Source organism: Cetorhinus maximus, chromosome 15 (assembly GCF_964194155.1).
Source record: "Cetorhinus maximus chromosome 15, sCetMax3.hap1.1, whole genome shotgun sequence".
Classification (NCBI taxonomy): Eukaryota; Metazoa; Chordata; class Chondrichthyes; order Lamniformes; family Cetorhinidae; genus Cetorhinus; species Cetorhinus maximus.
The window spans coordinates 63,933,244-63,948,452 of NC_135893.1; the positions used below are offsets into that span (position 1 = coordinate 63,933,244).

At 43.8% G+C, this 15,209-nt stretch overlaps 1 protein-coding gene across 3 annotated transcripts in view; it reads right to left on the reverse strand.

Annotated features, from left to right (window-relative positions):
• Window positions 1–15,209, reverse strand: part of zfand2a (zinc finger, AN1-type domain 2A) — a 28,875-nt gene extending 13,666 nt beyond the window's left edge. The window contains exons 1-4 of one of the 3 annotated variants that reach the window (XM_078558565.1): window positions 14,546–15,209; window positions 3,319–3,449; window positions 1,642–1,736; window positions 815–946 (exon numbers count right to left, since the gene is read on the reverse strand). In XM_078558565.1, the coding sequence (XP_078414691.1) occupies window positions 815–946; window positions 1,642–1,736; window positions 3,319–3,373 (282 nt within the window). In that variant the 5' untranslated portion in view covers window positions 3,374–3,449; window positions 14,546–15,209. Of the gene's footprint in view, window positions 1–814; window positions 947–1,641; window positions 1,737–3,318; window positions 3,450–4,517; window positions 4,578–14,545 lie in introns of those variants that run through there. The other 2 variants (XM_078558566.1, XM_078558564.1) reach the window with 2 other exon arrangements.

Below are 15,209 nucleotides of genomic sequence, written 5' to 3' on the forward strand. Positions count from 1 at the left end.
GGCAGGCTTGTCCTACAGTTCTGCTCCAGAGATCCAACTAATCTAAGAGGGCAGCAGTGGGGTGCTACAATCCGACATCCAGAACCTGTGGCTTAGAAGGGGGTAAAGGAATAGAACAACCAGGATTCCAGCACCCTATTTTTTATCCAGCATGCTCTGTTGGAAAGATGTGCTCACATCAGCTGAGAATAAGATTAGCTACAAAGTTAAGTAAAAATATATAAAGAGCTACCATTTAAATAGCACCTCTTGCAACCTCAGGTCATCCCAAAGCACCGTATGTCATGAAAGACACTAGAATGATTCACACCGAAGCACCTGAGGTACAGTCATTGTTGTAATGCAGGAAATGTGGCTGCCAACTATCGCACAAAAGATCCCACATAAAGCAATGTGATTAATGACCAGATAATCTTTCCATTTTTATAAAAGTAATTTGATATCGTGCTATGGGATCTTTCACATCCATCTGAGAGGGTTAGCAGGACCTCAGTTTAACACTTCATCCAAAGAACAGCACTTCCAACAGTGCAGAACCCTCCCTACAAAAGCGTCAACCTATATAATGTGGAGTCGTACTTGAGCCCACAAACTGACTCAGAGGAGAGGTTGCTACTGACTGAGCCACAGTTGACAACTTACAGATACACTAACTAAGCTCACCTAAGAAGAATGGCAACTTCAGCACGATACTGGATGACGACTAACATCATGGCATTGTACTTCAGTATGAGACAGGATAAGGAAAGGGAAAGAAAGGTAGAAAAATGATAAAACTCAACAATCTGATATGTAAATAGAGAGACGGTCTTACCTTACGCTTTTTCTGGGCAGGGTCAGATTTACACTCTCTGTCTATATGCTCACCAACCCGAATATCTGGCATTTCTCCCCTTCTGACAGGAACTGGTATGTTACACAATGGACACACTGGTACCTGAACATCCTGAAGATAATCAAGTACACATTAAATATAGCTCAACAAAGCAGTTTCCCTTCAGATCACACATGACATGTGGTCATATACTAGTGTTCCTTCATTGTCACTGGGTCAAAAATCCCCAAATTAATACCATTATGGGAACATGGGATGACAAAACATCTTGATCATGTGAAACATAACCCTCCCTCATTTTACTTATGTGCTCCATTCCCTTGAAAACAATTTCTGCAGAGGAAGATATTAAAACACATGCTGCAGCTAGATCTGTAGTTGAGGTTCATAAATAAACCAAAGATCAAAGAAGATACATACAGATAATTCTTGATGCTGAGCGCTATCCAGTGACTTTTGCTTGAAAGTGCATATAGATAGGCTCAGGTTTGGTTGTGATGCCCTCCACAGTCAAATATTGACACCAACGGTCTAGGCTCATAGGAAGAATCATCATTGATGCAAGGCACCAGAAAGCTCCAGTAGGAGTCAGTCCCATCAGGTGAAGGGAAATGAAAAGGGAGAAAACTGAACAAGAAACTTATCCAAAAACTTTGTCCTGCATTTTCTGAAATTATTCCGGAGGGAGTGGCCACTGAGTTATTGGGAAACGTCATACCTCAAATTAATTTGATGAGAGATTAAAAACAAGTTCCATTGACATAGGTGGACATACCAAAGCGCACATATAAGAATAGTATAAAAACCTTTTTATAGGAGGATGTACACTTGTGCTGTGCATAGCTGATGTGGTCCTTGCAGAAGATCTGTGAACATGCATCACACTTCATGGGAAGAAAATCTGAAAGGAACAAGAGGGACTTTAGCAGGGCAAAAGAGACAACAGAAGAAATGGATTCAGCACATAAAAGGCGCTATATAAATGCAAATTTAATATAGCACCTTTAACATAATAATACATCCCAAAGCACTTCACAGGAACATAATCAGGAAAAAAACTGACACTAAGTCAAAGGAGGAGACATTAAAGGTAAGTGACCAAAAGCTAGGTCAAAGTTTTAAAGTGTGTCTTAAAGGAGTAGATAGGTGGAAAAGTTTAGGGAAGGATTTCCAGAGCCATGGGTCTAGATTGTTGAAGTCACATCCAGCTATAGTGGGACAAAGGAAGTGTTGCATGCACAAGAGTCCAAAGTTAAAGGAACGCAGAGTTTTGAGGTTATCAGCCAGGGGAGGTTACAGAAAAAGGGGGGGTCAAGACCATGGAGGGATTTGATCGCGAGGGTAATTTTAAAAACAAGGCATTGGTGGACCAGGAGCCAGCGTAGGTTGGTGAGCACAGGGGTGACAGGTGAACAAAACTCGGTATCATTAAGATACAGGCAACAAAGCTTTGGAGGTATACAGAAGATGGAGAATGAGGTGCCAGCCAGCCAGAAGCGCATTGGAATAATGGACTATGGAGATAACAAAAGCATGGAGGAGGGTATCAGCACCAGTTAAGCCAAGGTAAACAATGCCAAAGCAAGATTTAGGCAGTCTTTGTAATGGAGAGAATATGGGGTCAGAAGCTCAGCTCAAGGTCAAATAGGATGAAGTTGCAAACAGTCAAGATCAGCCTAAAACAATGGTATAAAGGTATGGCCATGAACTTGTTCAGCAGAAGTGAGGTAATGCCACAAAGCTGCCTTTGTTATAGAGAATACTGTATGGAGTTTTGGTCTCCGTATTTAAGGAAGGATATACCTGCCTCCAATGCAAAAATGAGAGGGTTGTCCTCTATGAGAAGCTGAGTAAACTGGGTCTATATTCTCTGGAGTTTAGAAGAATGAGGGGTAATCTCATTAAAACATACAAGGTTCTGAACGGGCTCGACAGGGTAGACACAAATTGTTTCCCTGACTGGAAATCTAGGACAAGGGGGCATAGTCTCAGGATAAGGAGGACATAGGACTGAGATGAGGAGAAATTTCTTCACTCAAAGGGATAAGAGTTTTTGGAATTCTCTAACCCAGAGGGCTGTGGATGCTCCATCATTTATTATGCTTAAGGCTGAGATAGAGAGATTTTGTTCTCTCAAGGAATCAAGGTTATGGGAGCAGGCGAGAAGGTGGCATTGAAGCCGAAGATCAACCATGATCATATTGAATGGCGGAGCAGGCCTGATGGGCAGTATGGTCTACTCCTACTCCTTATGTTATGTAGAATTAACAATGGAGAGATTGGGGATGGGAGAAGTGGTGGGAAAGCTGTGGGGAAAGAGAGCGAGCTGGGAAAAAAAGGTTAAGAACAGACACTCAGGAATGCCAAAAATAACTTGAATTTTCTCTTAAATGGAATAGCTTTCTCTCTCCTATTCTACAAAAGGAAATACAACACAAGCATTTGAAAGATAAACAATATTTTGATGAAGTATTCGCCCTTACCCAGTCTTTTGCAGGAATTCTCAGAACAGTGCTTCCCCAAGTCAGGGAACTCCATTTTTGGACTTGTATCCCCCTCAGTATTATTGTTCAGGCGCTGGTGTGTCCAAATCTGACTTGGCTGTTCTTGTTACCTGTTACAGCATATGAGAGTTTAATTATTTGAAGTTTCTATACAGAGTGCAAAGAGACAGCTCACTAGTGTTGGCGGTCAGTAAATTTAGCACGGTGATAGAGGCAATTGCATTAATATCTTACAATAGAACAAATTATGATAAAAGGGTGGATGCCCAAGTCTTTTACTGGTCTGTGGTGCGGGGCGGGGTACTGGTTGGGTAGGGAGAAGTGACTGAAAGTTTGATTGAAGAGATGTGTAGGAGATTTTTTAAGGCAGCCAGGGGATCTGGAAAGGAAGTTCCATATAGGAGGGGTGAGCTGCTGGAGGTGTTGGCACAAGATGGAGCACAGTGTGGGGAAGTTACAGGAACATGGAACATACAGAGCAGATTAAAGAAGGGCATTGGAAGAGAAGTCTGGTAAATATTGCCGAGAGTAAGGGGGTGGAGTGGAAAATGAGGCTATAGAGAAGCTTGTAGATGGAAATTTAAAATTGATTGAAGAACTGATGTTTACTTCAAGTTGCTCACACCACAAGGCAAGACCTGGAACTACCAGTGCTTCAAAGTCTTTACTTTTACTCCAAATACATTGTCCTGGTATGTTAAATCCATACTAAACAGTCAATGTCAGTTTAATAAATAATAAAATCTCAAATTGTACAGCAGGGTGTTTTCATTGGATGCTGAAATTTTAGTGACATTGTCACAATTTCAATAAATGAACATAGGTCCATGATAACATTGCCAAACAGATGGAAACTCAAAACAAACAATAAATATGTACCAATATCGATCTTACGGTTGCTGCGCTATCAACACTGCAGCAATTCTGTATGCAAGAAGTTACACCACAGGGCAGGAGGGCAGAGTCACATGCACTCTCACCATCTGAAGGGTCCAAGCTAATCAGAGCCATCAAGTTGCAATGGAGTACTTCAAAGAGAAAATAGTGCATACTTCCTTAGCAGCCTGTTACGTTGATTAGGTCAGTTCCCTAACCCCCCCTCAGTCAGGACAATAGGTGATATGTACTGCATGTGGAATTAATGAGGCATTAATATTGCAGTACAAAAACAAAAATACCTGGAAAAGCTCAGCAGGTCTGGCAGCATCTGCGGAGAGGAACACAGTTAACGTTTTGAGTTCTGTTGAAGGGTCATTCGGACTAAGTAAAAATAGAAAAGAGGTGAAATATAAGCTGGTTTAAGGGGGGGAGGGTGGGACAAGTAGAGCTGGATAGAGGGCCAGTGATAGGTGGAGATAACCAAAAGATGTCATAGACAAAAGGACAAAGTGGTGTTGAAGGGGGATATATTATCTAAGGAATGTGCTAATTAAGGGTAGAAAGCAGGACAAGCGAGGTACAGATAGCCTTAGTGGGGGTGGGGTGGGGTGAAGGAATCGAAAAAGGCCAAAAGGTAGAGATAAAACAATGGATGGAAATACATTTAAAAATAATGGAAGTAGGTGGGAAAAGAAAAATCTATATAAATTATTGGAAAAATAAGGGGGGAGGGGAAATCGGAAAGTGGGTGGGGATGGAGGAGAGAGTTCATGATCTAAAATTGTTGAACTCAATATTCAGTCCGGAAGGCTGTAAAGTGCCTAGTCAGAAGATGAGGTGCTGTTCCTCCAGTTTGCGTTGAGCTTCACTGGAACAATGCAGCAAGCCAAGGACAGACATGTGGGCATGAGAGCAGGGTGGAGTGTTGAAATGGTAAGCGACAGGGAGGTCTGGGTAATGCTTGCGGACAGACCGAAGGTGTTCTGCAAAGCAGTCACCCAGCCTGCGTTTGGTTTCTCCAATGTAGAGGAAACCGCATTGGGAGCAACGAATGCAGTAGACTAAATTGAGGGAAGTGCAAGTGAAATGCTGCTTCACTTGAAAGGAGTGTTTGGGCCCTTGGACGGTGAGGAGAGGGGAAGTAAAGGGGCAGGTGTTGCATCTTCTGCGGTTGCATGGGAATGTGCCGTGGGAGGGGGTTGAGGTGTTGAGGGTGATGGAGGAGTGGACCAGGGTGTCCCGGAGGGAACGATCCCTGCGGAATGCTGCCGGGGGGGGGTGGCGAAGGGAAGATGTGTTTGGTGGTGGCATCATGCTGGAGATGGCGGAAATGGTGGAGGATGATTCTTTGAATGCGGAGGCTGGTGGGGTGATAAATGAGGACAAGGGGGACCCTGTCATGTTTCTGGGAGGGAGAAGGTGGTGTGAGTGCGGATGCACGGGAGATGGGCCGGACACGGTTGAGGGCCCTGTCAACCACCGTGGGTGGAAAATCTCGGTTAAGGAAGGAGGAGGACATGTCTGAGGAACTGTTTTTGAAAGTGGCATCATCAGAACAGATGCGACGGAGGAGAAGGAACTGAGAGAATGGGATGGAGTCCTTACAGGAAGCGGGGTGTGAGGAGCGGTAGTCGAGGTAGCTGTGGGAGTCGGTAGGCTTGAAATGGATATTGGTGGACAGTCTATCACCAGAAATTGAGACAGAGAGGTTAAGGAAGGGAAGGGAAGTGTCAGAGATGGACCATGTGAAAATGATGAAGGGGTGGAAATTGGAAGCAAAATTAATAAATTTTTCCAGGTCCAGACGAGAGCATGAAGCAACACCGAAGTAATCATCGATGTACCGGAGAAAAAGTTGTGGGAGGGGGCCGGAGTAGGACTGGAACAAGGAATGTTCCACATACCCCATAAAGAGACAGGCATAACTAGCTTCCAACCTGATAGTCTCCCAACCTCGGACGGCTCGCTTCTACCTCCTACCCAAAATCCACAAACAGGACTGTCCCGGCAGACCGATCACTGTTCCTGCCCCACGGAACTCATTTCTTGCTATCTTGACTCCATTCTCTTTCCCCTTGTCCAGTCCCTTCCAACCTACATCTGTGATTCCTCTGACACCCTACATCATATCAACAATTTCCAGTTCCCTGGCCCCAACCGCCTCCTCTTCACCATGGACGTCCAATCCCTCTACACCTCCATCCCCCACCGGGATGGTCTGATGGCTCTCCGCTTCTTCCTCGAACAGAGGCCTGAACAATCCCCATCCACCACTACTCTCCTCCGTCTGGTTGAACTTGTTCTCACACTGAACAATTTCTCTTTAAACTCCTCTCACTTCCTCCAAATAAAAGGTGTGGCTATGGGTACCCGCATGGGCCCCAACTATGCCTGTCTCTTTATGGGGTATGCGGAACATTCCTTGTTCCAGTCCTACTCCGGCCCCCTCCCACAACTCTTTCTCCGGTACATCGATGATTACTTCGGTGCTGCTTCATGCTCTCGTCTGGACCTGGAAAAATTTATTAATTTTGCTTCCAATTTCCACCCCTCCATCATTTTCACATGGTCCATCTCTGACACTTTCGTTCCTTAACCTCTCTGTCTCAATTTCTGGTGATAGACTGTCCACCAATATCCATTACAAACCTACCGACTCCCACAGCTACCTCGACTACGGCTCCTCACACCCCGCTTCCTGTAAGGACTCCATCCCATTCTCTCAGTTCCTTCACCTCCGTCGCATCTGTTCTGATGATGCCACTTTCAAAAACAGTTCCTCTGACATGTCCTCCTTCTTCCTTAGCCGAGGTTTTCCACCCATGGTGGTTGACAGGACCCTCAACCGTGTCCGGCCCATCTCCCGCGCATCCGCCCTCACACCTTCCTCTCCCTCCCAGAAACATGATAGGGTCCCCCTTGTCCTCACTTATCACCCCACCAGCCTCTGCATTCAAAGGATCATCCTCCACCATTTCCGCCAACTCCAGCATGATGCCACCAGCAAACACATCTTCCCTTCACCCCCCCCCCGGTGGCATTCCGCAGGGATCGTTCCCTCCGGGACACCCTGGTCCACTCCTCCATCACCCCCTACACCTCAACCCCCTCCCACTGCACCTTCCCATGCAACCGCAGAAGGTGCAACACCTGTCCCTTTACTTCCCCTCTCCTCACCGTCCAAGGGCCCAAACACTCCTTTCAAGTGAAGCAGCATTTCACTTGCACTTCCCTCAATTTAGCCTACTGCATTCATTGCTCCGAATGCGGTTTCCTCTACATTGGAGAGACCAAACGCAGGCTGGGTGACTACTCTGCAGAACACCTTCGGTCTGTCCGCAAGCATTACCCAAACCTCCCTGTTGTTTGCCATTTCAACACTCCACCCTGCTCTCATGCCCAAATGTCTGTCCTTGGCTTGCTGCATTGTTCCAGTGAAGCTCAACGCAAACTGGAGGAACAGCACCTCATCTTCCGACTGGGCACTTTACAGCCTTCTGGACTGAATATTGTGTTCAACAATTTTGGATCATGAACTCTCTCCTCCATCCCCACCCCCTTTCCAATTCTCCCCCCCACCTTTTTTCCCCCCAATAATTTATATAGATTTTTCTTTTCCCACCTACTTCCATTATTTTTAAATGTATTTCCATCCATTGTTTTATCTCTACCTTTTGGCCTTTTTTTATTCCTTCACCCCACCCCCACTAGGGCTATCTGTACCTTGCTTGTCCTGCTTTCTACCCTTAATTAGCACATTCCTTAGATAATATCTCCACCTTCAACACTTCTTTGTCCTTTTGTCTGAGACATCTTTTGACTATCTCCACCTATCACTGGCCCTCTATCCAGCTCTACTTGTCCCCCCCTCCCCCCCACTTAAACCAGCTTATATTTCACCTCTTTTCTATTTTTACTTAGTTCTGTTGAAGAGTCATACGGACGCAAAACGTTAACTGTGTTCCTCTCCGCAGATGCTGCCAGACCTGCTGAGTTTTTCCAGGTATTTTTGTTTTTGTTTTGGATTTCCAGCATCCGCAGTTTTTTGCTTTTATATTAATATTGCAGTGTTGTTTTCTGAAAGTGTTTGGCTATACCTGTTTTTGTAAAAGCCATCCACTTATACAGCTAGACAGCAAGGCTGACCTGTGGAAAAAATGTCTTAGTGGGAGTCATGGTATTTTCCTGTCTAACAATTATTTTATCCTTATACCACAATCAGTCTCTAGTGTTCCCTTCCACTTCACAACAACTGCAAAGAGTCATTGCTTACAACTACCTAGCTGGCACTGGTAATTTCTCCCAGTACCCAGGGAGTGTTTGTAAGAACTGTATGCAGCAAGCATGATCCATTGGTCTGCAATGGGAGTCACTGCACTACAAGCTGCTCAGCCCTCTCTTGGCCAAATGCACAACCAATCCACTTGGGCATTTGTGCTGGCAGAGGCAACAGTCAAAAACCACTTTTGCTGATGCACAAAACGTATTTACTGTCAAAAGTGCAGCAGCCAGTGGCAACCCACATGAGCAAACTACATTAGTTTGATTAATTTAATTTTAGTTGTTTTAATATAAAGGATTAGTTTGTTTTACAACAAAAGAGACAGCAGCCAGGATTAAAGTTTCTAACACCAACATTGATACCATAAATTGAATAGTCTAGCAATTTATTTTAAGCTTTATGACAAACCATTTTCCCTCTCACGCACACGTGTCAACATGGTTAACTGTAGAATCAATCTCCGTGGTCAGTTTCGGGAGGAATCTGAAAACTAGACAGAATTACTTTCTTGCTGACTGGTTCTTACTGTACTGCGAGGGGTTAAGCAAACTCACTTTCGACTCTGCATTGAAACGAGAATTGAACAGGAGGCAACATTTGTGTGTGGAGCAGGATGTATCTCAAGGTGTGGGACTGACCGTTTCAGAACTCAAACACAGAACTTGATCCTCACAGCTTACTGAGCTAGCATTAAAGAGATATGGGGCAACCATCTGAGGCAAGATCAAATATCTCCATGAATCAAGTTGACTGGATAACATGATAAATATAGTCCCCTGTGATGCTAATCATATTTCACTGACAGCCACTGTAGATTCTGCAGCAGTTGCTATAAGTTGTAAACTAATTTAACTGATTCCCAATGGTTCGAGTGAGCCATGGCACTGAGCCACATGGCCACACAATTAGATCCAAACAAACTGGCAGCTGTGGTACTATCAGCACCCTGGGCTAGAGATGAGGGTGAAAAATGCAAGCCAATATTTTCATTCTCAATTGCTACTGTAAAGGGAGCGTGCGAGACCCGAGTCAGGCTTGGCTGCAATATTTTTGCCCCAAGTTCAATATCCTGTCAGACCCCTCCATCTAGGCTCTCATGTGAGCAGTGAGAACTTGAGAGACACACCAGAGGGCAAACAAGACCCACAGAACCATGCTTGTCAGCATTTGAGACCAGATTGTGTTTTAAAGTTTGCTTTGTTGGCTGGGAATATAAATTGAAATTGCATCTGATCAGGCTAATGGCAACTAAACTTTCAACTTAAGACATGTTTACAGCAGTTCTGTGGAGGAATACCAGTGGAGCATGTGATGGAGCTACCAATGGGAATAAAAACAAGTGTTTACAAAACATGTTTATTGGATACTACAACTAAACTCAATGTTGCCAGAAAGTGTGGCATTAAACTGGATTATGTTCTGTTGAAGAGTCATACGGACGCAAAACGCTAACTGTGTTCCTCTCCGCAGTTGCTGTCAGACCTGCTGAGTTTTTCCAGGTATTTTTATTTTTGTTTTGGATTTCCAGCATCTGCAGTTTTTTGCTTTTAACATTAATCGAGGATGTATTCAGTAACAATGTTCCTGCTCCTAGTTCTGTTATCCTGCACCATGACCAAATTTCATCACACCAATGTCAAACTCCTCCATACTCAAGATATGGAGAAGTAGCTCATACCAAACAAAAGCAGCTACAATGTTCAGATGTTGCAGAAATATACAAAATGTTGGCCTGAAGTTCCTTCCCACGGATTCTTGTTTCAGATGCTGACTCATATTTCCAACCCTGTTATTTCAGATTTGCCATAGTCACTGATCTTCTTTACCACGTGATAAGAAATAGGAACAGGAGTAGACCATTCAGCCCTTTGAGCCTGCTCCGCCATTCAATAAGATCATGGCTGATCTGCTTGTGTTTCGAATTCCACATTCCCATCTAACCCCAATAACCTTTGATTCCCTTGCCTAACAAGAATCTATCCACCTCTGCCTTAAGAATATTCAATGACCTCGCCTCCACCACCTTCTGAGGCAGGGAGTTCCAAAGTAGCACAACCCTCAGAAAAAAATTCTCATCTCTGTCCTAAAAGGGTGACCCTTAATTTTAAAACTGTTCCCCCTAGTTCTGGACTCACCCACAAGAGGAAACATCCTTTTGAGGTCCACCTTATCAAGGCCTTTCAGGATCTTGTATATTTCATTCAAATCATCAGTCACTCTTCTAAACTCCAGTGGAAACAAGCCAAGTCTGTCCAACCTTTCCTCATACGGTAGCCCACTCATTCCAGGTATCAATCTAGTAAACCTCCTTTGAACCACCTCCAATGCATTTACATCCTTCCTTAAATAAGGAGACCAAAACTGCACACAGTATTTGAGGTGTGGTTTCACCAATGCCCTGCATAACTGAAGCATAACATCCTTACTTTTATATTCAATCCTTCTTGTATTAAAGGATAGCATTTCATTAGCCTTTTTAATTACTTGCTGTACCTGCAAACTAACTTTTTGTGACCCATGTACCAGAACACCTAGATCTCTCTGCACCTCAGAATTATGTAGCCATTCTCCATTTAAGTAGAATTTTGCTTTTTTGTTCTTCCTGCTAAAGTGAACTCACATTTTCCCACATTAAACTCCATTTGCCAGATCTTGAGGCCAGCCAAAACTCTGCTGCCCATGTCCTTACTTGCATCAAATCCCTTTCCCAGCCCCCTCCCCCCCAATCATCCCAATGCTCACTGATCTAAATTAGATACCAGCCAAGCAATGTCTTGGTTTTAAAATTCTCATCCTTATTTTCAAATCCCTCCATGGTCTCACCCCTCCCTATCTCAGTAATCTCCTTCAGCCCCATGATGCCCCTTTGATGTTCCATATTTACATATTATTAGACACCAAAGAGAAAGGTGGCAGGAATGATGCAGTGCTGTTAACGCTCTAACCTGTTATGTCATGAACTGAACAGGCAGTAGTCTGTATCCTCAGTCCCCTATACTGTAGTAAATGCAGAGCACAGGAGAAAGTATTACGAACTTGTATTTTTATAGCACTTTTAACATAGTAAAACATCCCAATGAGTTTCACAGGAGTGTAATAAAGAAAAATTTGACAGTCACATAAGGTCAGACAGCCAAAAGCCCAGATCCCGTGAATGAATAAAAAAAAAGGCTGTAGATAGGTCGAGAAGGATGTAGGGGGATAGTTTACCTTTGTCAAAGCCATATAGGATGTCATGGTTGTATCAAGGGAGAGAGTACTGGTTTTAAAAGGACTAGGACAAAGGTGAAGTTGAGGGTGTGGTTGATTAGTTCAGTTGTTGCAGAAATGTCACGATGAACAGAGAACAAAGGTGCTACTGTTGGGATTTTGAAAGTGCAGTTGAACATAACCAGGGGATAGCATTTTTTCCAGGATTGGATGTGGACGGGTGTGGGTGGAGGGTTAAACAAGGAAGTGGTCAGAGATGGTCTTATCTGCAATTGATGTCATGGGTGTAGCAAGGCCTCATGATATGGTAAAGGTCAAGCAGTGGCTGAAATCAGTTGGCAACTTTACATGGTAAGAGTGATTAAGGAAGGATGGAAGGCAGTGAACTCAAGAGGACAGAGCGTGATAAGCTGAGATGGAGGTTGAAATTACCAAGGACGAGAAGTCATTCAATGTGGAGACTGAAGAAGGAAAGCAGTGAAGATATGAGAAAAAATTTCTCATACTTGGGTGGGTGATAAAGGATGAGGATTTAAAATGAGAGACAAGAGGGGTGGGAAAGATGTGATACTCAAGTGGAGAAAGTGTCAAAGTAGGTTAGGGCAAGGTGTGATTTGGCAATAAGAGCCACAGTGCCATTGTGACAATCTTGATGGGGTAAGTGGCAGAGGGTATAGGGAGGTGGGGAAGCTTTATTTAGGGTGGTGCCCTCACTCCACACCAGGTTAAAAGCAATCCAACCAGATTGCAAGTATACCTGTGCTACAGGTCGGTTTTCTACATAATTAGGTAACATACTACATTTAATAGCCTGCATGAATGTAAAGCTAGTCTTGAATAGCATTTTCAAATGCAGCAACTCTTCTACACAAAAAGTGACAAATTTTAGCATAATTTTACATACGAGTGCTTCAGATTCATTACTGAGACAGCAAGTGTCTATGCTTTGCACTATTCATGGTGAATCTGGCATTTCAGCAATGATTCTGCCTCATCAAAACCATGACAAGATGTTCAGCGACAGGGAGAGGCTCACATGTAAACCTGGAATGCTTACACCATCGACAGTTTAATATTATGAGCCTCCACAGTCACAGCAAAAAAAAATGAGCATTACATTTACTTTACGCCACAGAGGTAAGTGAGACAGCACTTCCAGCTCAAGCAGTCTAGACTGGTTTAAAACAAAAAAGGGAAAATAAATATATGTTTGAATGCTTTTGGGAGACCCCAGTGGGGGCGTTAGTAAACTGGACACTAAGAAAGGGCAAGACTTCTGCATTTACAAGGCAGAAAGAAGCTGAAGCAAACTTTAATATATCTCAAGTCTACTAGTATAGTATAGAAAGCAGGCTTTATTTGCCTTGAGATCGTTCAACAAACATACAATCCATGCAAGTTTGACCATGCACCATTCTATAAAACAAAAACACAAAGTGTTTTTTTTCTAGTAACCTCTGCAGGAAGTTGCATCCAGACAGTAACATGGAGAAGCCATCTCCAGGGATTGCTGGCTGACAGTATTTTTTGCCATAGACAGGCTAAGTGGTCATTCTCTCCATACAGACTGATGTTATTACCATGTACAAATCTTTCCAAAGCATCTGGGGTGTGTACAGAATAGTCAAAGGATAGACAGATTTTTGGTCTCTCCGAAAATCTAGGGATATGGGGATCGGGCGGGAAAGTGTAATTGAAGCCCAAGATCAGCCATGATCATAATGAATGGCGGAGCACGCTCGACAGGCTGTATGGTCTACTCAAGTTATTTCTTGTGTTTTTGTATTATAGAATGGTGCATGGTCAAACTTGCATGCATTGTATGTTTGTTGAACAATCTTAAGGCAAATAAAGCCTGCTTTCTATACTATACTAGTAGACTTGAGATATATTAAAGTTTGCTTCAGCAGCTTCTGCCTTGTAAATGCAGAAGTCTTGCCCTTTCTCAGCATCTAGTTTACTAACTCCACTGGGGTGTCCCAAAAGTATTCAAACATATACTTATTTTCCCTTTTTGTTTTAAACAAGACTGTCACAAGAAAGAAGTGACATCTGTTCCACTAATAGAGCTTCACGCTGCAAGTCAGGAGTGTGATGGAATACTCTCCACTGGCCTAGCTGAGTGCAGCTTCAACACAAAAACCTCATCACCCTCCAGGAGAAAGTAGCCTGCTTGATCAGCACCCCATCCACCACCTTTAACATTCATTCCCTGCACCCACTTGGTGCACAGTGGCTGCAGTGTATACCATCTATAAGCTGCATTGCAGCAACTCGCCATGGCTTCTTTGACAGCACCTCCTAAAGCAGAGACCTCCATCACCCCAAAGAACATGGGCAGCAGACGCATGGGATCACCAGCACCATCAAGTTTCCCAAGTCATACCTCAGCCTCACTCAAAAACATTTTGCTGTTCCTTCATCGTCACTGGATCAGAAGCCAGAAATCCCTACTTAACACCACCATAGGTATAACTTCACCTCATGAACTGCAGTGCATCAAGAAGTCAGCTCACCACACTATTCTCAAGGGCAATTAGAAATGGACAATGGTTGACCTTGCCATCAATGCTCACATCCCATGAGTGAATAAATAAAATTTGCAATGTTAGCATGGAGTGAGTGAAAACCAGTGAGTGAAAACATCCAATTTGAGGTGGGATTCTCTCATTGCCTCACTATGGTGAACATCTACACTGCACAACCAAGTGTGGGAGACTCATCAATACATCTGTCATTACAGTGGGCATGCACACACTGGGAGAAAATTGCCTCGGGAGTCAATTACCCTCACAACGTGGGAATCATGCACAAGGTCCACAATTAAAAAATTACATTTTCTATCTCCATGAATAGTCTTGTAGGATGCAGCTGAGCCATATAAAACATGAAGGTCCTCTGTTTCAACCTCCAGCTGCACTCCTCTGAGCCAGTAGTAGGATTCCTACAATAAGCTTCAGTTCCTTGAGGGTTAGGGAGGAGAAAAATAGGGAAGGATTCCTGCTTTGAGTCAGTCAGGTCTCTGGTACTGAAGCAAGATACTGGGGGGACACCCTGCACCTGTAGCACCTTACCCAAGCAAGGAGCTTGTACCTTTAGAAGAGAGAATTAGCCCCTTGTTGTGGCACTTGGTCATGGAGCCCAAGTTTCATTGATTCAGAGTGTTAGCTCATCTCAAACGGGGTGGGAAGATTGGCACAATTCACCCTGATGCCCTGGGCTAGAGGGGGAAACAGACAGAGCTGTCAGGAAAAGGCAAGATTGGCAGTGATTCTGCCCATTTCCAAATACCCTGCCAGTCATTGTCTGAGCTTACCAAATGAAAAACAAACGTGGTTGAGTTATTGGAGTGAAGCTAGTAACTGTATAAACACCCCAGCATGAGTAAGTCATGATGCTAATGTCAGAAGTTGTGAAATCTCATGCAAGACTTACATCAAAAGTGCCTTTGTACAGCAGAGAACCCAACAGAGTTTGTCATAATCCAGTTTACAGCAAC